The following is a 26,559-nucleotide window of genomic DNA, read 5'->3' on the forward strand; positions in this document are numbered from 1 at the left end:
ATATGCCAGAACTTATTTCTAGAGAATTTCTGAATGAACTTATTAACAATTTGAGGTCAATTTCTTGCTTTCAGATTACTTGTTGAACGCATCTTTGCTCAGTACATGGTCCCTCACAACTTGGAAACAAATGAACGAATGAAATGTTTGTATTACCTTTACGCAACACTGGATTCAAATGCTGTGAAGTATGTGCTTTTTTTTTTTTTTTTTACTTAATGCAACATAATTTTTAATACAGTTGTTATTGTAAATTAGTCCTAAATTGTTATGACTAGCCTAAGCCAGCATACAAGAGCAGTTCACAAACTATCAGTATTGCATTTACAGTATGCTCCCTCAAGTGAGAGTCTGAAAAAATGATAGGGTGGTTTTTAAGGTGTGGTACATTTTAACCATAGACAACTTAAAAAATATATATATATATATAGTGCCAAAGAGCTGCCAAAGAGCTTGTGTGCATGTCAGTCCTTCTATATCTGGAAAGAGGTAGCATAGATTAGTGGCATTTACTAGCACTAGATCTTATCTGACAACTTTGGAATTAGTACAGTCCTCATTTTAGCAGCCAAGATGACTTAAGAGTGGGAAGAAATTGCTTGCTTGCCTCTTCTCCTTACATATGCATTTTACTTACAATTACGTTTATAGCAGACAATTATTTGCCCTCTCCAACTTAAAATTGTGAACTAGACTAATGACAGTTTTGCTATTTTAATGTTTGCTGTTTGATTGAATTTCCTTGATTTTTTTTTTTTACTTCATTTTTCATTTCGTAGTTCCCGGCTGCTCAAAAATCAAATGTATTTCTTCACATATGGGAGATAATGTCATAGAATGGCTAAAATCAACTACAGCATTGAAGTACTGGGTGTTTGGATGCCCTGCATTTTCTGTATAATGTAGTCAAAAATAATACAATGTTGTAATGCTGAAATTAAAAACATAGTAATAAGAAGTTACTGTTGTAGTAATTTCTGGTATGGGCTAAACTAAATGTGGAATGGCATTTTTTCAGTACTTGATGTTTCAGACAATAAATAGCTTTTGAATTCTACAGTTTTCATATGCTGCAGGATGTATTTGGAAGATGTAGTATATTCAGTTAAATGGGACTGACTTTTCCTTTTGGATTCTACAAGTTTTTAAATCAAAATGGTGATTTACTTTTTTTTAAAGATGACTTATTTTTCCTTCATTGCTAATTTTCACTTTTGTAGACTCTCTCTAATGCCTCCCTTACAAGTCTAATCGTGCCTGCTTTTCACAGTTTTGGACACCTAGTAGGTGCTTTCTGGGAATTGTTTTGATGATTAAAATCTTAAATATCTGCTTTACCGTGCTTCTTTGATCGTCTTTAGAAGAGTGACTTTGGTCTTGTACAAATAAGTTCTTTACAAGGCAGATACCAGTTATTACCCACTTTTAAAGGCAGTGCAGCTAAATGTTTGAAATCATTCTTTATTCCAGTATAATATGGTCAATTAAATTTTCCATGTTATTCTTTTAGGGAACATTTACTGTTTGCTCACACAGTGATAAAATTTCGGATGACAGGCACCTTCCTGAGTCTGACACTGAGAAAAATGTGGAGGCTCTTGTTAGATGTTATGCTATTTAATGAATAGGAGACTTAGAAAACTTTCTCCTTCTCTTTTCCATCATCTTTGATTTTTCTGTTCTATTCTCCTTTTTTTTTATTTTTTATTTTTTATTTTTTATTTTTTTAATTTTTAGAGCATTGAATGAAATGTGGAAATGTCAGAATCTGCTACGACATCAAGTAAAAGATTTGGTTGACCTAATAAAACAACCAAAAGTAAGTTTCATTTGTCTTTATTCCACAGTGAATATGTTTTAGGTAAAAATATAACCTGTTTTAATTACATTAATGCCAGTGTTCCTCAAAATCCTTTTTAATGACAGAAAATATTTTGATTGTTAGACTACGCTTGCAGTAAGAGATGTGCAATGCCCTTTGTCAGTAGGAGTGAAGAGAGAGATGCTCGTAAGAAATTCTTTAAAAATTGTGCCAGAGATTTGATGCTGAAATACATGCTGCCAGTGTTTGAGTTACATCTGCCAGGGTTGTTCTGGCTCCTGAAAGAGGAAAAACAACATACCATTTTTAACTACCAACTTGAGCAATTAAGAAAACGTGTCTGAAATTTCTGATTTCTTTTTTTATGTAACTCAGTAACAATTAAGAAATATATTTTATCCCAATAGGTTGGGTGTTCCTCTTCTCTCTTGTAAACTTCTTAAATGCTATGTTGGAAATGTTAGACTACACTGGAAATCTTTGTTTAGAAATTTGCTCAGTAAGAAAAATAAACAGTCCTAGAAGGTTTAGAATATTCTCAAGGTAAATTTTAGATTTGTTTTATTTGTATGTGCACATTCTCATTTGAAAAAAAGATGGAATTCTGGGGCTGATTTAGAATGTGAGCATAGCAACTTTAATGGTAAAAGTTTCTTAATTTGAGGCTTTTAAAAATAAAATATAAAAAAATTTGAAGCGTTGCTGTGCTCATATTCATATCTTCCAGTATTTTTATGTTCTCTATGTGTATTTACTAAAACATAATTGCACTTCTATGGCTGAATTATCAATTTGCTGAAATTACCTGAGCAGGATGAGAGGGTAGCTGTGTTTACACAAGTGTAGTTGTGGATTACTTAGTGTCTACTTGGATGTACTACTATCTTGAACATAGGAGACCTATTAAAATCGTACTGCTTCAGTCCTTTTGTAGTTAAGCTGATTGCAGTGAAATTATGATGTTGAGTGCATTTAAAACGTGCTATAACGTTGCACTGAACTCTAAATGCAGTAATTGCTAATAAGTAACACTTCCTCATGTTTAAGTGATGACTGAAATAATTTCAATCTACTTTTTTATATTTTTAGTATAATTTAAATCAACTTAGGTGTAATCCTATACCTGAGTTTGCTTAATATTTTCTGCATTTCAATTGAAAGAGTTAGGGGTGAGAACACAGTGCTGAGTGATGGAATATTGCTGAATTTGGTTTGTTATCAATTAACAATTTTGATTATTGATTCTGATATTCAGAAATAAAAGCAAACAAACACTTAGCGAAACCCCCTTAGGCTTCCCATCAGACACTTCTCTTTCCAGCTTCATGGTCTCCAGTCTCCTTGCTGCCTGCTATGGTAGATGTAGCAGTTCCTTTTGCTGCTCACTTCTTTTCCTACTGCTGTGCCGTGGGTGCACCCACTGGCTGCAGTTCCTTTCGAGTCACTCATACCTTCTCCTTGTTTCTCCTTTCCACCCCTGCTCTGGCAACTCTTACCCTTCCACCTGTCCTCCTCTCACATTTCTCTGGTCCTGCTCAGATCTCTTCTGCCCTGCTGTCCTTCCTGCCTGGCTTCTCATCCCTAGCAGCTACCACCCTTTCCTTCATATTTTTCCACGTGGGTACTGTGGCCTCCTCTGACCAGTTTTGGCAGATGGGTTGGTTTTGCTGAGTGTTGAGCTGGCTGAAACCTGCTGTGTGTGGCACTGGCAGTCACTCACCTTATTCTGCCAGGTCATTCCAGCAGCCCTTTGCTAATTATGCCCAGTAAAGATGCTCAGCTGACTGTAGTAAAACATTTTTTTTTAATGGAAATTGTCATTCAGGAGTCTAGCAACTCTTTCATTTCACAAAGCAAAACTGAATGAACCAGCAGCCTTTCAGAAGGTAACTTAATGTTACCATACATAAATTTTTCACTTTGCTCTGATTTCTACATTTGTTAGTTACAATACCTTAATTGCTGACTTTTTCTCCATATGGCAAGTGTATGTACTGGAAGAGCTTGGAGATATCTTGGGGTAGGACATGAAGCAGTGTAAAAAATGACCAATGGAAAATTCTGAGTAGATAATGAGGAGGAAAAGAAATCAAACTCTGAGGATGATAAAATATGGGAACAATTTGTTCAGAGAGGCTGTGAAGTCTTCATCCTTGTAAATACTTAAAAACACAGCAAGGTGAGGCCTGGTGCAAAATCTAAACTAAGTTGGCCTTGCTCTGAGTAGGTGCTTCAACCAGGTGACCTACAATTGTTTCTTCTAACTCAAATTATTCTGCGATTATGGGTCTTTGAATTTTCCAGTCTACTGTTTTTCCCCCATCCTTGAAAATCATTTTGATGTCTAGTGAAACTCTTCAGGGTTTTTCCTTCCCCACCCCCTGAGGCTCTTTTCTTTTATTGCCCACTGCTTTCCCCAGTGCAAGCTCTATTGTTTAACAAACATGATTGAGGAGACTGAAAAAGTGTTGTGATCTACATGCAACACAGAGGGTGGTGACACACTGGAACAGGTTGCCCAAGGAGGCTGTGGATGCCCCATCCCTGGAGGCATTCAAGGCCAGATTGGATGTGGCTCTGAGCAGCCTGGTCTGCTGGTTGGTGACCCTACACACAGCAGGCACTTTAATGCATTAGCCCAAGTTACTGTAATAAATAGAAGCAGTGTTACCTCCAAAGCTGACTGGCTTATTTGAACCGTGTTTGAAATCTACATTGAATTGCCCTAAGAAAATAGAAATTGGATATCCCTGGATTTGACTTTCACCTTTGTCTTGATGGTTTCCCCTCTGCTCTGTAATGATTTTGGATCTTCCATAAGAAAATGGTGGTGTCTTGCAACACCGCCGCTCAGTGATGACATGAAGCAGATGAAAAGAGCCACCATCAGTCTTCATTTACCTCATTTTAAGTAATTTGATATGAAGAATTTTTTGTCTTTGTCTTGTTCCCTGTTTGTGATCTTTAGGATTGTCTGTTCTAAAGGAAGCTCTCTAAAAGACAGTTCTAGCAGTGGTGGTTGCTAAGCGCTGTTCTTTTTAACATTAAATACTTTTCGATGAAAAATCTTAGAGAGTGGCTGTGTTCCCATTAAAATGATAGTCCTGAGAACAAATTAAGTAGTTCTAGCCCTTGATGGATACTACTTACATATATTTATGAATACTTCTGCAGATTTAGTAATCTATGCCACTAAGAATGCTCTTTCAGAAAAAAAAAAAAGTCACTGGACAAAAGAGTGGTTTTGCTTTATGGTTTGGAACCTGATAAACTCTTGGCTCTATTGCTATAATCTTGAATTTTCATTCAGGCTCCAATTCTGACCCTTGTTAAGATTTCAGAGTTACTTGAAAATGCTCATTAAATAGCAATAAAATATTTCTGTTTGTTTATTCTTGCTAATTCCATTTTCAAGTAGAAATATATTGTTTAAAAATTTTACTTTTTTTTTCTGTTTGACTTGCAGACAGATGCCAGCAGTAAAGCTATATTCTCAAAAGTGATGGTAATAACAAGTAAGTCAATGGAAGTATTTACTGTAAGCAGAATTACATACTGTAGAAAGTATTCTTGAAGCTTATCATTTGACATTTTGGCTACTTTTCTAACTGCTGTAGATTAATTTTAAATGTAGGTGATGTAGTGTTATTGTGTCCTTTAGCATTTATTCTATATTAACTGATGTTGATTAACCTACTAAATTACATATTGCCTTACCTGTTTCTGAGATCCGATTACAGTCAGAGTTGTTGGGAGAATGAAAAAGAGTTTGGGTTTTGATAGTTGGGGGCTTTGGCACTTTGGAAATGGAAAAACTTCTGGAAAACATGGGGGAAATGAGGGAGATGGCAGGAGAACAAAAGAAGCAGTGCTTTTTCCCCCCGGCTTGCTGTGCCAATGATGTTACAACCAGTGAGAAGTTAATATACAAATCTCAAATTTTGGTTTTAAAAAAACTTTAGGAAGAAAAAAAAGCTAACTGTTCTTTTGGCCAAAAACCGATAAGGGCAGTCTGAATGATGCTGCCTGGTTGGCCGTGTCCAACATCCTCTTTTCTTTTTATTTAGTTTATATATATAAATATAAAAGCTGATCAGTTTGTAATAGTTCTGATTGCTGTAGTTCTTCATTTCATTTTCAAGAAATAATTAAAAAAACATGCACTAAACCAAATATTTAGTAGAATTTGTTTTGAACTAGTGATCCTATAGTCGTACGCTATTTTCTATGTCAACTTTGCTTAACATCTACTGTACCAAAATCATGAAGCATTTGACGTAGTATACAAATATATTTTGTGAATAAATTGTCTTGTTAAAATATGAAATATAAATATAAGATTAATACGTGGCTTAAGAAATGCATTTTTTAGTGTTGATTATGGCATTATAAGTCATTGTGAAGTTTAGATTTAAGGGGAATAATTTAGCAAAAATGCGTTTTTGAGTTTTTTTGCTTGTTTTATCAACTTATCTGTATACAAAGTGTACTTCTCTGTGGATGATAGGCTTTATATTGTTGCTGTGGTTAGTTTCAGCTGTTACTAGGTGACCAAGTATACTTGCTCAAGGTATACTGTGTTCATATGGGATGACTGTTAAGAAGCGAAAGGGAAAACAAGTGAAGGGTAAAGAAATGGACAGAGGTCTGTGGGTATAGAAGCGTTTGAAAATTAGTCTCCTCGTAGGTATATCTGCACATTCAGATGTTTTGTTGCTTTTTCTTCTCTTTTTGATTAACTCAAATACATGCAGAAATTCTATTGGTGAGGAGTTTCAGACTTGTGTAACTTACAGTCCTAATATTTACTAAAATAAATAGTAATTTCTCTTGCATGCTTTAAGGAAACCTTCCTGATCCAGGAAAAGCTCAGGATTTCATGAAGAAGTTCACACAAGTTCTAGAAGATGATGAAAAAATAAGAAGCCAATTAGAAATGCTTGTTAGCCCAACATGTTCGTGCAAACAGGCTGAGGGATGTGTGGTAAGAATAGCTCTTAGCATACCTTACTGTTTTGAGAAATAAATTGGTTATAAACATAACTGAAACTTATGTTGCAGAGGGAAATTACAAAGAAGTTGGGCAACCCAAAACAACCAACAAATCCTTTCTTGGAGATGATTAAGTTTCTTCTTGAGAGAATTGCTCCTGTGCACATTGATACTGAATCCATCAGGTAATTCTGTGAGCATGTTGTGGACTGCAGATCACGTAATTTGAAATTAGGATTTCTAATTTTGCCTTTAAGCACAAGCAATAATGGAATCACTATGGGAGGGGAAATTTTGCAGCCTACTGACCAGCTGTATTTTCTTGTTTTTCCTTGCTAAGGGATTTTGTCTCCCCATTCAGAGTGTAACTACACAATTGTTTGTCATTCATCACAGCTGGCATAAACTGTCAGCAAAAAGTAGATTTATTACTCATGGGGGAAGTTTGGTTTGCAATTGACTGCCTTATTTAAAAGGAAATTTCTATCCATGGCAATTGAAAAACTTGATTAAAAATTTTCATCCAGAATATTAGCTCATAGTACCACAGACTGAGTAATTTAGCTGAGGAAGTAAAGGTTGTGGTCGCGAGGCACCAAGTGTTTAAGTAGAAGTGAGCCAATGAATTTATGACTGTGAAAAAAGTAATTGCTGAAATAATTATTTAACAGAGATTTGAGATATGTGGTACTGTTTTTAGAGAAAACTGGTTCTAAATACTGGTAAATTCCTTTCTGCTAATTCCAACTGTAGTCACTGACTTGTAAGTACCTGAGTTTTTCAGTCAGGTACACAGTGTAATGTGTTGAGATTTCATTTAAAAAATCTTTCAGAAACACAACTTTTCTTTTGATCTTGGATAAAGTACAGCGAGATTTTTGCTTTCAAATTTGAAAGTACATTAAAAAGCATCACAAAAGCAATATGAAATGTATGTAAATGTATGTTTAATAGCCGAATGTGGTAAGCTGTAATGTTTGTTTCACTGTGTGCATGCTGACTGACTCTCAAGAAGAGAAGGGGAGTAAGTATTTTTAGTTTTGCTACTGAGTTGGTCTTTGTAAATTTTCTCACTTAGTTTTTTTTCTTCATTTTTGAGACAGTCAGATTGTTTTATTTTCCGACAGGTAGTTATTTTTGTCCTGTTAGGTGCATAAAAAAATGAGAATCTTAATAGGAGATCTATTTCTTGGTTTGCTCACAGTGATTATAAATATCCTTTACAGAATTTACTGAAGGAGTATTCTGAATTTTGTTCAGTCCTTTGCAGGAAAGTTGCCTTATAGCACTCACTCACAAGAGCATTTGGATAATTGCCATTTACCTTCCTAGGGTACAGTGTAAGAAAAAACAAACATTATTGTCAAGGAGAAATGTGCAGGAGATAAGTCTGTCAAATTTCTCATCAATTTCCTGAACAGCTGTTTAATAGTTGTTTGCCTACTACTGTTATTGATGGTTATTGTGCATCAGTTTTTAAGTATTCATAGGAACTAGTAAACTCATCATAATTCTAACCTGAATTTGTTACTTTAATTCTCAAATTGTTTGTTTACTTGGATCATCATTCCAGAGTAATTTATTTTTTACTGATTAAGTCATGATAAATGTTTTTTTTTTTTTTTTTTTAATTTAATGCTTAATGGGAGGTGAGGACAGTTGGATAATTTATGTAGTTGACTTGTATTTATTTTATAATAGGCTTATGTTTTATAGGTCTTAAGTTTATTAAATAAAATGTGCGTCTTGGACTTATGAAGGCAGTCAAACAGAATGGAGTTGTAGTAAATGCAAGGCTGTGATTTTATTTTTCTCTTCAGTGCCCTTATCAAGCAAGTAAACAAATCTATAGATGGAACAGCTGATGATGAAGATGAGGGTGTGCCTACTGACCAAGCAATCAGAGCAGGTCTTGAGTTGCTTAAGGCAAGTGTATTCTTGGTTGTCCATAAGCGTGTGAAAACTTTCTATAATGATTTTATTAAGATAACTTTGTAATTAGCAATTAGTAATTTAGTCATAAGAATTGTGGTGGTTGTTTGGAAGAGTACTGGTTTGGTTTTGATTCTGTTTGTTCTGATATATGAATTTATAACCTCAAAATATAAGGTTATTTTAGAAATGATTTAGAAGCTTTTCTAGAATTCAAAAGTAGTTATATTTATGATATCAACTGCTGATTTTTTTTTTTATTACTAGTGTGTGAATTCAGTGGTTTGTGAATATCATTTGTAGTACTTCTAGAACTGTACTTGTGTATGAGTATAACACTGTCATTCCTCTGAATTCAACATACACTGGTGATGGTCTACCTATTTTTGCTATATCTAATCTTTCTTGAGGCTCAGTTAATATAGCAAACCCTACCCAACTTGAACCTCCCTCTTGCAACTGGAGGCCATTCCCTTTAGTCTTATCGCTAATTATGCAGGAGAAGGGGCTGACCCCCACTTCACCATGACCTCCTTTCAGACAGCTGTAGAGAGAGATAAGGTCTCCCCTGAGCCTCCTCTTCTCCAAACTGAACAATCCCAGCTCCTTCAGCTGCTCCTCATAAGGCCTGTGCTCCAGACCCCTCACAGCTTTGTTGCCCTTCTCTGGACATGGTTCAGGGCCTCGATGTCTTTCTTGTAGTGAAGGGCTGAAAACTGAACGCAGTACTTGAAGTGCAGCCTCATCAGAGCTGAGTGCAGGAGGATGATGACCTCCCTGCTCCTGCTGGCTGCACTGTTTCTGATACAAGCCAGGATACCACTGGCCTTCTTGGCCACCTGGGCACACTGCTGGCTCATTTTTAACCAAGCATTGACCAGCACCCTCAGGTCCATTTCCTCCACACAGTCTACCATCCACTCTGTCCCAAGCCTGTAGCATTGCTTGGTGTTGTTGTGGCCAAAGTGCAAGATCCAGCACTTGGACTTGCTGAACTTCATCCCTTTGTCCTCAGTGCAGAAATCCAGTCTGTTCAGATCACTCTGTAGTGCCTTCCTACCCTCAGGCAAATGGCACTTCTTGCCAGCTTGGTATCACCTGCAAACTTTGCGAGCGTACTCTAAATTCCCTCATCTAGAAATTGTTTGTCTGAAGACCAGCTTCTGCTCTGACCCAGTACTTGGTAATATAGGTGTAGCCTCTGAAATGTATATGCTTACGGCAGCAGGAGAGGAAATAACAGACTGTGAAATGCATTAAAACTGATAAGATATAAAGACATCTAAGAGATGGAAAAAAAAAAAAAAAAAAAGTCATATGTCAGAAACAGGCAGCATAGTAAAAATATTCCAAAATAGTGGCCAAAAAGTGACTCTTACTGAAGCGTTTTGGCTGAGCGGACCTTTAAGAAAAATAATAACTTGTTGTTCTTTTGTTTGTTTGTTTGTTTACAGGTACTTTCATTTACACATCCTATCTCGTTCCATTCAGCTGAAACTTTTGAATCTCTTCTGGCTTGCTTGAAAATGGATGATGAAAAAGTGGCAGAAGCTGCATTACAAATTTTCAAAAATACAGGAAGTAAAATTGAAGAAGACTTTCCTCATATAAGATCGTAAGTTGTATATGTTATTATGAGTAGTGTTTTTAATCACGTGGGATTATAGACTTTCTCATTTTAACTTCGTATGGTGTGGTTTATACTGCATTCTTTTGCAAGACGGTATTACTTCAGATAAAACAGGAAATATGTAAATGACTTTAAGGTAACTTTTTGTGTAGAAGTGTAGAAGTGAAATATATGCAAAGAAGTGCTAGGTAATAGTATAATTTGTATAACTGCCCTTCAGAATTACTTACACGTTTTTCTATATTAAGTATATAGCAATATAAAAATGCTCTTTGCTATTTAATATCTACAATTTAATATCTACAGAGTGGTGAGGATGTGCGGACTAAAGCATTTAGTAGTGTGTGCTTCTATAATAAAAATATTTGTCAGTTTTCTCAAATGAATACTTGTATTACCTTGTATGTGGAGGTAAAATGTTTATTTTGCCACGTGAGGTTTTATCAATAGAAGCCACTGTGGTGGTCCCTTTCTTTGAGAAAATTGCCAAAACCAGGAGAAATAGAGTTTTTACTGAGGTGTTATGTTCTATATATGTATGTATGTGGTTTTTGTTAGTTTTGAAGATACCCATTTTTGAGGAGGTATGTGTTTTTTTTCTTTTTTTTTAAGTGCTTTGCTTCCAGTGTTGCATCATAAAGCCAAAAAAGGACCTCCTCGTCAAGCCAAGTATGCTATTCACTGCATCAATGCAATATTTTCTAGCAAAGAGACACAGTTTGCACAGATATTTGAGGTAAAAATGAAAATACTTGTTTCTTTTGATTTACCTTTTATAGTGCACGTATGTAAAATTAAGAGAGACAGTGGCAATTCATATGGCAAATTAGTTACACCAAACCTACAGAAGGTATTTTCCCCTTCTCTCGCTCCCTTTGATCTAAGAAGTTTGATGTAAAAATGGTAGTAGAAGATGATTTTTTTTTTTTTTAATTTTTTATTTTTAGAATCTGATGATCCATCATGATACTGGAACAGGTTGCCTAGAGAAGTTATGGATGCCCTCCTCCCTAGAGTTGTTGAAGGCCAGGTTGAATGGGGCCTTGAGCAGCCTGATGGTAGTGGGTGGTGTCCCTGCCCATGACAGGGAGGCTGGAACTAGTTGATCTTCATTCAGTCTTTAGAGAGGTCCTTTTATGATCATGTTTAGGGTTGTATTTTTGGGGTTTTTTTTTGTTTTTTTTTTAATAGGCTATAGAGGAGTTATACACCACCCCTCAGTACTTTTGGGATTGACCTGGGGTAGTCAAATAGTTACAGAATCTATGAAATACTGAATTATGGTAGAGATTACTTATATAGATGTCATAGGTAAAACTGCAGATGTTCTTTCTGATTAGTAATGATCACCTTGGGAGACGAATCAATCCACTACTGAAATTACCATCTTCAAATGTATTATGCTCACCTCTTCAATAGGAAATTACTTTTTTTAATTTGTTGGTATTCAGTCAGTTCAGGTTGGGCTACCATTTCTTACACCATCCATTTTGTCTTTTTCTTCTTGACTTGTGTTCTTTCAATTTCTAGGAGATCTGTTGGTGAACATGACTTGAAACCTAAATAACAAGTATTTACTTTAAAAAAATCGTATTTCTGAAATAGGAATGTCTCTTCCCCCACCCCTTATCTGAATAAGACATAGATTATATAATTAATACTTTAATTTGTTGCCTTTCTTTTAGCCACTGCATAAAAGTCTGGATCCAAGCAATTTTGAGCATCTCATTACACCACTGGTTACTATTGGCCATATAGCCATGCTAGCACCTGATCAGTTTGCTGCCCCTTTGAAATCTTTGGTTGCCACTTTTATTGTTAAAGATTTGCTAATGAATGACAGGGTAAGTACTTTTAAAACTTTGTTCTAAGATTCTCCTCCTCCTGTTGTAGGATACTCATCACATAGATGTGACCTTTTGCTCCTACTCTTTGTAGATGGTTATGCTTGGATTTCCACATGTGCGGTGACCCAACTGAGTACTCACAGTACAGGAAAGGATGGAGTACTAATTTAGTGCTGATTTGATAGTCCTTAAAAGGAAAAAAAGAAAACAAGGGTGTTTACACAGCAATTGAGATTACTCATGTCTGGCCTCTTTTTAAAAGTAGGAATATTGATATTGAGTTCAGTCACTCCTGTCTTAAGCGAGCAAGTTGCATTTCTTACTTTTAAGGAAGTATGAGTGTTGGCTTTAGGTAATAAGCTTTCTTGAAGGAGCTGCAGAGATGAAGTGTGATGTACTCAGCTCTGTCTCCCTGCGCTGTTCAGTTGGGGTGGATGCAAGAGGAATAGAATATTTAAGATTGAAGTTGAACTTCGAAGAAGCAGGACTGTAGGAAGGAGGTGGTTTTGATTTGCTTTTGTTTCTCAGTGCCCGTCTCTGATTTTTAGTTGGCAGTAAATTAAATTCATCTTCCCAAAGCCAAGTCTGTTTTGTCGGTGATGGTAATTGATGAGTGATCTCCTTATCCTGTCTCAATGCACAAACTGTTCTGTCAGATTTTCTTCCCCATCCTGCTGAGGAGGAGAAACCAGGAGAGTGGCTGGGTAGGCACCTGGCAGCCAGCCAAGGTTAAACCACTACAGTATGGTGCATTTGAAATTGAAATGAGCTGAGACTCTTAGTGTTAATCTGCACGAGACTTCTGTACTGACGGTGATCGCAAAGGGAAAAAATAACTTGTGTGTTGTCGGCTATGTTTAGGTTAAAATTTACTGTCTAAAATTATGCATGTGAGATTCCAGTCCACTGGATATGAAAAATAAAAATTATTTTCAAAGCAGTGCCTATTACATTCTGAAGTAAGAACATTCAGGTAATAGCAAGACAACAAAAATCATTTTACAAGTGATACATTTGTCAGTATTTGAATAGCAAGACAAGAACCGTATCCCACTTCTCTAGTAGTTCTTCTATAAAATACATAAGACATAGAGCTAACCAGTTAGTGCTGCTGTATTGCTTTCAGAAGAAAACAGAAAGAGGAGATTACAGCAGGTTTCACTGAGGACTAACAGTAGTGTAACAAAATGTAATATTTGTTTTAGCTTCCAGGAAAAAAGACAACAAAACTTTGGGTCCCAGATGAAGAAGTGTCTCCTGAAACACTAGTCAAAGTAAGTAGCATTTTCTGTAATTGTGTTACAGATAATAAAATTAAATGTCTGTGTTCCTACAGCTGTCAACTCTGTTTCCTTGTCACCTTTATTAAAGTAAAAAGGAGAAGCTATTTCTAAATTAATGGCTTTATAAGATAAAAGACATCTTAGGATTGATAGAAGAAAATATTTTGATTTTGGGAGCATCTTCTTTTATAAAATGAATGCAGTAAATATGCACATCATTGAAGTTTTACTGTCATTTATTATATCCTTATGTAAGCATTGCACATGAAATCATTTCCAGATGTTAACACAAATGAAGTTAGTTTGTTTTATTTTTCTGTTTAGCAGGAATTAAACATCATAAAGACATTTTCCCCTTTTTGCTTTCTTTTGAATTTTTAGGACATTTCAGTAGACTCTTAGTGGTGTTTTGGAATATGGGAAAAGTTGTTTTTGAATTTGGCATTCTTCTCAAATGAGTGCATGTGTTACATTGTATGTAGAAGAGTAATGTGTATTAAAGAGAATGTTCTTTTTTTTTTAACCTGTGCTTAAAAATGTGATCTGAAGCTCGTTCTTTCTCTGATATAAATGTATTATTGCCATTTCTGTTCTTGCTATGAGTTCTTTTTTCACTTAAATAGACTTAGTCTCTACAGCATATGTCTTGTTTTTAAATGTCCTTCCTTCAGATGATCATGCAAAGATGATCATGCATCTTTCTAGCTACAGAAGATATACTTCGTATCATGCTGTTTTCAAGTTAATTAGAGCAGTTATTTAATTTCCAATTCCTTTTGAATAAAGTTGCTCAGATGATGTTAAGAGACTCTGCTTTCTCTATTGAAGTTTTTAAACTCTTTGCACCTTAATGCTTCCTGGTCTGCTAGTTTAGTAAGTTCCTTGGTTTCCAACTTGGTACAAAAGTAATTAGTGGAAACCAGTTCTGTTTGGAGCTGCTTTGTTAGCTTTTTACTCATTCAGCTGCAGCAAAGGTGTTTTTCCTATGCATGCAATGCTGCAGTTACATAGTATGCTTCAAAACCTGCTGGTTTAAAATAGACATGGTTTCACTTCAGTGATTATGCATGTCACTTGGCGTAGTCAGTGTTGCTTGATATATACATTTTTGAAGAGATTTGTGCAGCTTTAAAATGTGCTTTTTGTTGATAAAACTCTTCTACAGCTTGGCTATTTGGAAGTGAAATTGGCTTATAGAAAATCCTAGGGCAACTTGGAGTTGAAGCCAAGCTCAAACACTGTGAGAAGCATTTGTTGGCAAGTGAAAACAGGTTATTGTGAACATTGATCTGCAAATTTAATTAACATTTATTACCACTGCAAAACCTATATTTAATGAAGAGTGCAGGCCACACCATTAGTTTAGAAACGGATTTGTGACTGTATTTTACACTGGTTTTAAAAGCCTTTCTCCCTTTCTGTAATGTAATTGTATAATACATCTAATGACTTTCTTAAAGCTAGTAAGATTAATTATGAATATTTCAGCGTGCCATGCAGCTAGATTGAGTCCTACACAGTAGCACTAATATTTCTTGCTTGTTTCTATATATCCTACAGTATTAGGTTTCTATTTCTCTAGCTGTGTTTTATGTAGGCAGTGTTCATTTTTTGTTACTGTGCTAACCTTGAAGTTCTGTGATACTTGTGTGGTATTTGTAGCTCCCAAAACTTGAGTAGAAGAAATTTGAGCAACCTGTTGTAGACATACATGAATGCAGTAAGGAGACAGTGTTTCCAGGATTGTTTTCTAGGATTACTTGAAGGGATGGGAGCGCAGTATGCTTTTATAGTAGAGGTATGATGGTAACCTAGATGAGAGAAAAAAGCTATAATTTACTGTTGATTTTTTTTGTTGTTGTTAATTTTCATTTTAAAAGGTTAATGCTTATTTGCTGCTGATTGTTTATGTAAAGCTAGTTATTAATTTCAGTTCCCTTATATGACAGCCAGTGATACATCATCTGTGGAGGAAAAAAAGTGATCATGTACTATTGTTTTTGATTGCACTTAAAATGCACCTAATTCATTATGCTGTCTTATTTGGTGGTAGGGAGTAATTTGTGACCTTAACTTCTGATATCAGAGAATTGTGGTCTCATAGAACATAAAGTGAAACAAGAGATTCAGAGTAGATATAAGGAAAGAACTGTTCAGAGTTAGGCAGGTTGCCAGCAGGCTGTGCAGTCTCTATTCTTGGAGGATTTCAACACCAAACTGAGTAAAACTAACTTCATAGTTGATCTTCCTTTCAGATTGGACTGGGGATAATCTGAAATTCCTTCCAACCTGAATTATTTTTGATAGTTACCCTATTTGGCTGCAAAAATGACATTTAAAACATAGAGGTGGTGCAAACTCATGTTCAGGTAGCTTGATGCAGTGGGTAAGGATTTTCATGCCCCCTAATTAATTTTATTGGAATATTCGATTCTGAAGCATTGTTTTAGCGTTGTCAAAACATCATTAACAGCAGCAGAGAAATAAGGAACAGAGAGGACAAATAGGAAAATTCTGAAGGACGTGGATTTAGGACTTGCTGTGTGATTGCATGACTAGAGTAGTAGGCTTCTTAAAAACTAGGGGGAAGGAGCTGTGGAGAGGAAGGGAGAAAAGCAAAGGTTAAAATAAAAGTTGACCAGGAGCTGACCAGAGATGCAGGAGCACAAGACAGCATGTGGCTGTTCCCTGACTAAGTTGGCATGCACAGTAGTCTGGTGTTGATGAAGTTATGCAATTCTAGGAGTGAAGATTCATATACTTTCTTACTTGAAGACCACATAGAACTATAATGTTTCTGTCTTCATAACAAATGGGAGACAGTAATGATACAGGTACTGGTTGTGACATTAAATAATTAAATAGATAGACTGCCAAAACTGCTGCTGCTGATATTATTATTGGCATTGTCATCATCTTCTAGTGGATAGCTACAAACTGCTTCAGGATACCTGCATACCAACTGAGGGAGGGGGCAAAACTGAATTTCATTTCTGTTCCACAAATTTGATTTGTGATTTTACTTCTTGATAGCCTGCCTCCTGCTGGTGTTCCCAGTATACTTAATTCTGTTGGTGGAATAAATGGCCTGTGGAGCTAAAAATAAACGTGTAAGAATAATAGTGACAAAATTTAGAGATCTGAAGGGATCACTGTGTACAGTTTTACATGAAGGAGGTCATATCATGAACTTCATTCAGTAATATTTTGACTATTAAGTTGGAATAATAGAATTACATTATATTACAATATTAGAATAATAGAACTTCGTCTTTCAGGGAAAAAGGAATTCTAAGTTACTGTGTACAATCACGTATTAAAAGAGATTTAGAATGTAGTAGGTTCCTTCCAGTGCTAGCTTTGTATTTAGTTTTTTTAATATTTATGTTTAGATTTTGTAGAACTCTTGAATTCTATGTTCTGGATTTCTCCCCACCCCCCAAGAATGTCTACTTGTTTTAGACGAACACTTTCATTTTGCTTTAAGAAAATATTCCTCTTTCTGTTTTCATTACTGTCTGTGCTCTCATACAGAAGGAAAACTAAAGACGGAGAGATTCAGATAATAAAACAAATTTATTCTCCAAACTCATGCTTTATTTTCACTAAAGAAATTAAAAATTATTCAGAGTTTCATGATAGCTGCTAGATTCTGCGTACTTTTAGAAGCTTGCCTCAAAAGACTCAGCGTTTCCATTGGCAAAGGACAAGTTATCTTAAATAACAGGCTTTGAGGCTTTTCTTTAAATAGCTAAGAAAGAAATATTCTTTTCTGAAGCCAGTTATCTTAATGCAGGTTAATACTGTACTGATTGAAATGTCTACAAAGTGGTTTTAAATTTACATTTCTAAAATAATTTTATATTCAAATTCAATATATGTAAGGACTTCGTAGGGATTAAAGCATACGAATTCTGTGAGCATAGAAATGTTTCATTTAGATCCAGTAATATTTTCTTAAGTATACATAGTTTGCTGATCACACAGTGTTTGGTGGATGTAAGGTCAATTAAGACAATGTTTTCACAGGACAGAACGTGATTGTGTAGTGGAAGAAACTGCCAGAACTTTAACTAAATGTCATATTACTTCAATTTGCTGTAATTAATGTCAAAGATTGTCAGTTTCTAGTGTTCTTTAATTTTCATTTTTATCTGTCTGGTTGTCTTTCAGTAGTGGGCACAATATTTTAAATGATCAAACATTCGTTCTTAGTAAAAAGCACTTGAGAAAACAGTAGTTAACCTGTTAGATTATTTTAAATCGTTATGATGTTATAGTATGTCTATAATATAGTAGTGGGCACATGATGTTTATGAATGTCCTACAAACAAAGTATTTACTTTTCAAATGAGACATTTGAAGTGACTTGACATTTGCATATCAAAATCTTTCAGATTCAGGCCATCAAGATGATGGTTCGATGGTTGCTAGGAATGAAGAACAATCACAGTAAATCAGGAACTTCTACTCTAAGATTGCTAACAACAATATTACACAGTGATGGAGATTTGACAGAGCAGGGGAAAATTAGGTACGTAACAAATGGTAACATTTTGATGTCCTTGGTGATGCAATAGGTAGAGTACGTGAATTTTAGTCAAAGTAATACTTGACTGTTCTGTTACTGTACGAGAATCTTGATATGATTTGTTTTTTAAGAACTCAAAGATAAGCTTGGCTGAATTCCTACAGAAGTTTGCTGAGTCTTGGTTTATTTTAACACCTTAGATACGCTGTATTTTAATGTCTTTTTCTGTTTTATCTTCTTTAAAGGGCCATTACTCAGACTACAAGAATAAACTGAGTAACTTCCTCTGTACCACTGAAAATGGGTTTTAAATTTTTTTGTGTCACTTATTGCCCATGTACCAGTTGTTGTGTATGCTCAAAATCCATAAACAGCTTTTCTCATAAAACACATTTGCCAGCATATTGCCAATGTATTGTTTTCAGCATGTTGCCAGAAACCAGGTGGGAATAGCTAGTACATGAGGCACTTCTGTCTGAAGGCAGACTTTATTCCCTGGAGGTCTCTGAAAGTGGAATGAAATTGGAAATGTGTAAAGAAGATTAATTCTCATTTAATAAATAATTCTCAATTAATAAATAATTTCTCTTTTAGATGGCTGTTAGACAACTTCTTTGTTTCAATGCTTATTTTCTTGATCCTGTGCTGTAGAAGAGACAAGCTTTCAGGCATTATTGTTTTCCAAATATTGAAAACTTGTGTCTGCGGAAGCTGTTAAATGCATATGTGGATTGTGCCAGTAAGAGTAAAAAGATTTTAATTTTGGGGCAGAGTTAAATGTTGTACAGCCATCTGCAAATGTAGGCCTATGTTGTGTGTGTAAAGCTGAAACCTGAGAATTTACTGCTATATCATCTTTGTAGTAATGTGTGGGCTTTCTTAAAATTTCTCATAAATAGCTGTTTTACTGTTTTTACATATATCATATTACATCATATTTTACATTTATCATGTTACATTCTGTAATATGACCATTTGTGGCAGTTACCAGAGGACTAAGTAACACCATTAGTTTTTCAGCATAACTGCTTGGAGCTACAGTCCAGTAGCTTTGTGGAAAAGGGTCCAAGATAACTGATCATTACAGAGTATTCATTCTGACAAACATGAGATCATGCAAAAATGGCAGGAGACCAGCATGAATGAACAAAGAGCTCCTGACAAAAGTCAGACATAACGGAGGTGTGCAGAAGGTGGAAGAAGGGACAGGTAACCTAGGAGGAATACAGAGGTGCTGTCTGAGCATGTGGGGACAACATTAGGATAGTCAAAGCCCATCTGGAATTAAATCTGCTGAGGGATGTCAAAGACAACAAGGAGGGCTTGTAAATAGGTGACAAAAGGAAGACTAGGGAAGGTATGCACCCACTGCTGAATGGGGCAGAAGCCTTGGTGATGCAGGATGTGGGAAGGCAGGGGTATTGAATGTTCTCTTTGTCTCAGTCTTTACTAGCAAGACCAGACTCAGGAATCATAGAATCATAGGATTGCTCAGATTGGAAAAGACCTTAAAGATCATCAGGTCCAACTGCAGCCTGAATGTAAATGTACTACCTGAACTCTAACAACCCACTGCTAAATCATGTCCCTGAGCACTGCATCCGAATGGTTTTTAAACACATCCAGGGATGGTGACTCAACCACCTCCCTGGGCAGCCTATGCCAGTCTCAGGCTCTGGAGAACAGGGGAACATCTGGAGAAAACTAAAGCCAACTCTTGGTGGAAAAGAGCCTGTCAGGAAGACACCTAGACGAGCATAAGTCCATGTCCTTTTATCAGAGGATCCTAAAAACTTGACTATAGGCCAGTCAGACTTGCCTTCATCCTTAGAAAGTGGAGCAGCTAATTCTAGAAACCATTTCCAGGTACATGGAAGTCATCAAAAGTACTTAGCTCAAATTTAACAATAGGAAGTCATGCTTGGCTGACTTGATAATCTTCTTTGATAAAATAACAATTTTAGTAAACAAGAGGAGAGCAGTGAATATGATCTGCCTTAACTTCAGAAGGCTTTTCAACACTTGTCTCCTTTAAGATCTTCTTAAAGAGGCTGATGAAGCATAGGCTGGAGTAGATAATGAGATGAACTTAAAACTATCTGAATGGTTAAGTCCAAAATATGGTAATCACACAAAGTCTTAGTGGCACAAAGTGGCACAAAGTCTTAGCTGAAGGCCAGTAACCAGTGGTGTACCCAAGAGGTCAGTCTCTTTAACACCTTCCTTAATGGTCTGGGTTATGTGACAGTGTACATTTAGCAAGTTTGCTGGAGGCACTAAACTGAGAGAAGTGGCTGATATGCCAGAGAGACGTGATGCCGCCCAGAAAGATGGAAACAGGGCTGGATAGATGTGCTGACAGGTACCTCACAAAGTTCAACAGTGGGAATTGCAAAGTCCTGCACTTGGGAAGGAATAATTCCATGCATCAGTACATGCTGGGAGCTGCCTAGCCGGAAAACAGAAAGGGGCCTGACAGTCATGTCCAGTTGAACATGAGCCAGCTGTGTGCCTTGGTGGCAAGAAAGGCAGTCAGCATACTGGGCTTCAGTCGGTGGAGTATTGCCAGAAAGCTGGGGGAGATCATTTTTCTCTACACTGTCACCACTGAGCCCCACCTGGAGTTCTGTGTTCAGTGGTACACAGTGCCAGGACTAGAGATAATGAGCATGAACTGAAACACAGGAGGTTCTGTTTGAGCATAAGAACATTTTTTCCACTTGTGTAGGTGTCTGACTACTGGCACACGTTGCTCAAAGAGGTGGTGGAGTATCCCTCATTAGAGATACTCAAAAGCTGTCTAGATATGCTCTGGGCAACCTAGTGGTTGTCCCTGCTTTAGCAGCCATGTGTGGCTGTCTGACCTGTAGCAGTTCCAACTGACCACAGCTATTCTGTGATGCCTGGTATTGCACTTTCAAAAGTTCTAACATCCAAGGAGCACAGTTTTGCATTGTGTCTACTTTTGTGAGCTATAGCACCTGTGCTGAAAAGTAACTTCATAAACTGAAGCAGGGAAAATGATGCTTCAGGCATGTTAGTTTTACACAGATCATCCTGATTTGGCTGACCCTTCCGGACCTTTATGCCTTATCCTTTGAAAATGCAATGGCAGCATGTGTTGGATCTCTGGTGTGGAAATTTGATGCTTCTTTTGGATTAATGTAGGCTTTGAAAAGAGAAAAACTCCATGCAGTGCAGAATCTTGCCTTCTAAACTACTAAATCTGCTGCTGTTCTGCGTAGTGTCAGTATTTGTGTTTGTGGCTTGCATTTGTCTTTTAAATAATTATGTGTAATTTGCTAAAGATAATTGAATTACATGAAAGTGGCTGGGTTTGGGACACATTTGACCTCTTGTAGGCTGAAAGTCATGTTGTAATCACTTTTACTGCCATTCACTTTGGTGTTATAAAATGTTCTAATCTTATTGTTCCACATCATTAGAAGGTTGAACTAAAGATTCTGGAACAAGTATTTCTTAATCAACCATAAAAATGACTCAGATCTCAACTCTTTAAATCTACACAGATATACTTTTTCAGTGACCATGTGAAGGTATGGGATTTATTAAATTTCAAAGCATGATTCAGCCTAGAGTATGGTGTGAAGACAAGGACTCGCTTGGAAAAGAAACAAATAAATCCTGTCTCTTCATCTTTCTCATTTTGGCATAGGGAGATTGTTGACTTTGTTGAATTGCTTTTAATTACTTTGAAATGTTAACACAGGTAAATTAAATTCACTGGTGTCAGGAATAGTTTAATATTGAATTTTGTCAATAAACACTGTCTCAGTGGTGGTTTCCAGGTATTTATTTTTGATTTATTTATTAATTACAAACACTTCTACAAGTTCAAAATTCAATACGGTACCAATTCTTCTATTTCTGATCAGTAAAAACAGCCATGCTGGGTATTACATGCCTTATTTGTAGAAGAATTTTAATCCATAATGAGCATAAAGTAAGAACATTGGAGGATGCTAGCAGTTGCCCAAAGTATTGATACCAAATATGAAACTGCATTGAGACTTTTGGGAAGGCAGTCTGTATTTTTCCTTACTGAAGCTTACCAGGGGAAAAAATACGTTAATCTTCTAGAATTAAGCTTTTAGAATTTCATGGTATATAATAGTAACCAGCTCTGCCATCTGACACACAACATTGTCAGAGAGTCTTTTTAGGAGAAACATTTTTATTCTGTGGAAAATGGAAGATGCTTACAAAATCAGACACTGGCATTTATGCCCTGTGGAGGAAGAGGAAAATCTTAGCTATCAGTTTGTGAAGTGAGAGGTGATTATACACTAGATGTATTTTGAAGGCACATTTATTTGGGTTAGCTTTGTGCATCCCAGCACAGTATTTTGCACTTGATAAGGTCTTTCCATGTGGTTGCATTTCTGTTCTGATTTCAAATATCTGGTCTTCAGCAACAGTAATAGCACTCCAGAAAATAAATGTCCAGGTCCCCCTTTTAGCCTTTAGGGAGTTTCTGATACGACAAGGGCATGTAGTGTTAATTTTCAAAATGCCAAGAAATAATTGAAAACAATAGGTATATCAGACTGAAGTTTTAATTTCTGCTTTAAATTGTGTATGTTGGGACAGTACAGGTTGGAAAATATTTGGTTAAGACAATTTGATGAAAGATAAATCCTTTATTTAGTGTTTTATTTTAGTATAATCCTCCTGGGTAATAGGATAGATTTGATCTTCATCTTTTATCATAAAAATACGTAGCTGTCACTGTCCTCTTCCTCCTTCCTGCAGCATGCTCACGTGCTTACAAGTATTTCTGGGATACAAGAATATGTTGGATATACTCCCCAAAGTTTGAGCCAACTTGTACTTGTAAAGAAATATCTTTTGATTCAGTTTCCAGAATTAAATGCTGTCTCTGCCAAAGCTAAGGAAGACTGAAAGTTGTAAATTTCATTTCTTTGGCTCTTTCATTCTGTACCATTAAGTTGTTGTTCAGTAGTCACTGGTGTGCAAAAATTAAATTTTTTTGGGTTCACTTATCACAGTAGATGCAACTTAAAATGAAACTTAGTATTTGAGGACTAAATGTTAATCTTCCTGTTCTATTTGAAATGTAGTGTAGTATTGCCCTCTGCTCATCATCTACTTGATTTTTCCATAAAATACTGAGGCATTTATAAGATCTGATTAGATAACATGAAAGTTTAAGCTCTTCAGGTATTTTTATTCTGTTTAACAGTGGCTTTTAATCTTTAAAAGCCTTGTACAGTTTTCATGGTAATAATAATGCTTAGGAGTACAGTGCTTGCTGTCCCTAAGAATAAAGGGCAAATGGTTAAGAAATTAAATTATATTAGTCCTGCTTGAATGAGTGATTATTTTTAATTTGGAATGCAATTTGATTATATCAAAGGAATAGGCTGCACTTATTACTACTGGGTATAGTTCATTAGTGAGAATTTTAAGTGAGGCACACAACTTTTTACTTTATTTTACTGCTTGATCTGAAGAAAGGCAGTAGTAATGTTTTTTTTACTGAGATAAAATTTCTAAGAGTGAAAGCCAAACTAAGTTTATTAATGGACTTGTTATGTGGATATCAATTTGTAAAGCTGATGTGAAGATACTTTTGATATTCTGAGGACCTCTGTAAATGTGGTTACAGTCTGTAGAAAAAATTGCTTTCAATATGAAAAATAGCAAATGCCTGGAGTGTTTTGCTATGTAGGAATACAGTTTGCATGTACAAGTCAAGTAATACTGCTTCCAACGTGTTAAAAATATTTTTGGTTGTTACATCCTTTTTGTCTTGAAAGTACAATTCATTTGGCCACCTCTAAACGTTTCTAATTAAAATAAATTTGTGTTGAGGTGCAGTGAGGGTTTTGAGCTATCTACTCCTTAGAAGAAAGTTTGGCAACTTTGGGGACTGGAAATGGGCTGTTTCCTTGGCAGGAGCCCCCTGCTGAAGGAAAGCGAGCATGCTGAACAGAAGCATGGGAGGTCATTGAGGTCTCTGAAAGGCAGCCTGTACTGATGTGTGCTGATCCAGCGCACAGTTAAAGCAGTTTTACATCCGTGTTGTACTTCAAGGAAGTTCCAAGAAATATTTTCATTGCAAAGCTGGGTCAAGGGAATAGGTATGTGGTAATAGACTTCAACATCTGATAAAGCAGAAACAACTTGTGATATGAGCAGTTACTTGTGCTGTTGTCTGGGAACTGAGGCTGGGTGGAGGCCAGCTCTGGAGATTTTTTCTTCTTTTTAAAATACCTGTCTTTCAGCAATGCTAATTCACCAAAATTTAATTAAGTCAAATAATTCTACATTCTTTTATTAACTCATAACCTATGTGCTTGTTTTTCAGTAAACCTGATATGTCTCGATTGAGGTTGGCTGCAGGTAGTGCTATTGTGAAGCTGGCACAAGAACCCTGTTACCATGAAATCATCACCTTGGAACAGTACCAGCTGTGTGCACTAGCCATAAATGTAAGGAAGTTGGGTGTGATGTGTGGGATATTGGCAAATATCTGTATGCATGTGATGCTTGTTGCATATACTTCTGCTAATCTGTATTTATGAAAAATCATTGGGTTTGACATTAATTTTTTTTTTCCAGTTCGTAATCCTGAAAATTGATTTTTGAGTGAGAATTAGATATGTTGGACTGCAGTGACAACACAGATCATTGTTTCTTGATAGATGGGTAGAATGCATTTGGAACATGGAGATCTGTGAAGGTCATTGGTGTGTGTTTTAAATTGCAGAAGAATTAGGAGCAATTTCGCCTTTGAGACTGAAGTAGCAGAAGGGAAATATCTTTCAAATTAGAAGTGAAGACTTAGAATTTCTCTCCGTTCCTGTTTTTAAAGTTTTGTAAATTTTACAGTAATTGATTGACCTTCGTATTTGTTTACCAAAGTTTAGATTTTAAGCTCTTTCAAGACAGAAATTCTATGTTTACTGATCCATGAGGCACCTAATGGATTATGAATAATTATAGATAACTTTTCTAGATATTCTTGAGTTTTTCTGCCATTTTCGTCCTCCTTTTAGGCTGTTGAGTTCAGATCCTCAGGTGCAGAGGATCTACACTTCAAGATTATCTATGTGGGAAATAATACAATCTGTATATGTGTTTTTCAAATATTTGCAGATATAAGATTATGCAAAGTACTAAAATTCATTTAGTGTGTAATCCTTTTTGTCACTAGCAAGTCTGACCACAGATTAGGGCACTCAGGTGACTTTGAGGCCAACTGGTATTTTGTAACTTAATATATTGCAAATTTTCTTTAAGTGGACAGATCAAGAAGCAGATAAAACAAAAGGAAAAGCTTAATTTTTAAGGTTTGCTGTGGTTGCATTTGTTCTACTGTATTTCTGTGCTTGATATTTAATGAATTTTTTTTTTTTGAGAGAGAGAGAGAATACCACATTCTCTAATGTGGAATTACTTGAGTATAGAATGCATAATTAAATGCCGTTGCCCGTTGCTTTAATGTTGCAGTGACTTCATGATGATTAAGTGCACATAGTTTTAGTCCTTTTAGAATAAGTGATGTATGTATTTCCCGAGCCTGTAATCTCCCCAGCAGCCAAGATCTTTGTTGTACAGAACAAACTGACGCGTCGGCAAAGCTTCATGTTGAAAGAGAGTAGAAAAATGGCGTTGACTACTTCAGTATTCTAAAGTTTTTCGGATCAGTTTTAAGATTTTAAGATAAGCTGTTGAAAATACAATTTTAGTGGTTTTGAGAATATTTTTTGTTATTTAAGGTACGTTAAAAATGTCAAAAGCAAAAAGAACCATTAGCAACAAAAAAAAAAAAAAAGGAAAAAACAAAACAGCAAACAAACTTGCAGAGATTCTTTCATAATCTCAGTTTGAGGGAGTTTTAATTAGTTAAGCAAGTCTGTCAGTTTTCATGAATCAGTGTTATTTCTTAGGGAGAGATATAAGCAGCTTTGCAAATACTTCTTTTTTTAGTGGAATACTGGGGAAATAATGGTAGAGCTTGGCTGAGTTTGGTCCCTCTTCCTCTCAGTGAACTTGTGTACTGAGCTGAACTTATCAGAATAACTTGTAAGTTATTCTTGATATTGGGATATAAAGGAATAAAAATATTTCAAATTTTATCTCACAGTGGCATCAGTAACAAAGAACCATACCTTACATTAAGTCTAATATAAGAAGGATTTACTTCTTTGTCATAGCAACTGGGCAGAAGTCTGTTCTAAGATTTCTAAGGACTATAGACATAAGTAATATTAACGAATGGGAGAAGAGGGCTCCACCTCCTTGGCCTTCTGCTAAGGGGTGGATTTACTATGGAGGCAGGCCATACACAGATGCAATAGACTTTGAGTATGTCTTACAGGTGGAGTTTCCAGTTTGGGTTGCGGCTGCTTCATCAATCAACTCTGGCATTTGGAGGCCTTTTAAAAATCTTCATGTATACATATATTTACCTCATTTGCAAATTCAGCAGGTTGGGTGTTACCAGTGACTACATCTTTGTCTCTGCTCTTCCT

At 36.0% G+C, this 26,559-nt stretch overlaps 1 protein-coding gene across 4 annotated transcripts in view; it reads left to right on the top strand.

Annotated features, from left to right (window-relative positions):
- PDS5B (PDS5 cohesin associated factor B) overlaps positions 1-26,559 on the top strand; it is a 100,674-nt gene that overhangs the window by 55,405 nt on the left and 18,710 nt on the right. For 3 of the 4 annotated variants that reach the window (XM_052671121.1, XM_052671123.1, XM_052671122.1), the window contains exons 13-24: positions 75-188; positions 1,738-1,819; positions 5,289-5,337; positions 6,667-6,806; positions 6,884-6,999; positions 8,635-8,740; positions 10,201-10,361; positions 10,989-11,112; positions 12,062-12,220; positions 13,429-13,497; positions 17,904-18,040; positions 24,390-24,513. In XM_052671121.1, the coding sequence (XP_052527081.1) occupies positions 75-188; positions 1,738-1,819; positions 5,289-5,337; positions 6,667-6,806; positions 6,884-6,999; positions 8,635-8,740; positions 10,201-10,361; positions 10,989-11,112; positions 12,062-12,220; positions 13,429-13,497; positions 17,904-18,040; positions 24,390-24,513 (1,381 nt within the window). Of the gene's footprint in view, positions 1-74; positions 189-1,737; positions 1,820-5,288; positions 5,338-6,666; positions 6,807-6,883; positions 7,000-8,634; positions 8,741-10,200; positions 10,362-10,988; positions 11,113-12,061; positions 12,221-13,428; positions 13,498-17,903; positions 18,041-18,282; positions 18,498-24,389; positions 24,514-26,559 lie in introns of those variants that run through there. The other variant, XM_052671124.1, reaches the window with a different exon arrangement.

This window comes from Tympanuchus pallidicinctus, unplaced genomic scaffold (assembly GCF_026119805.1).
Source record: "Tympanuchus pallidicinctus isolate F22 unplaced genomic scaffold, pur_lepc_1.0 scaffold11, whole genome shotgun sequence".
NCBI lineage: Eukaryota > Metazoa > Chordata > Aves > Galliformes > Phasianidae > Tympanuchus > Tympanuchus pallidicinctus.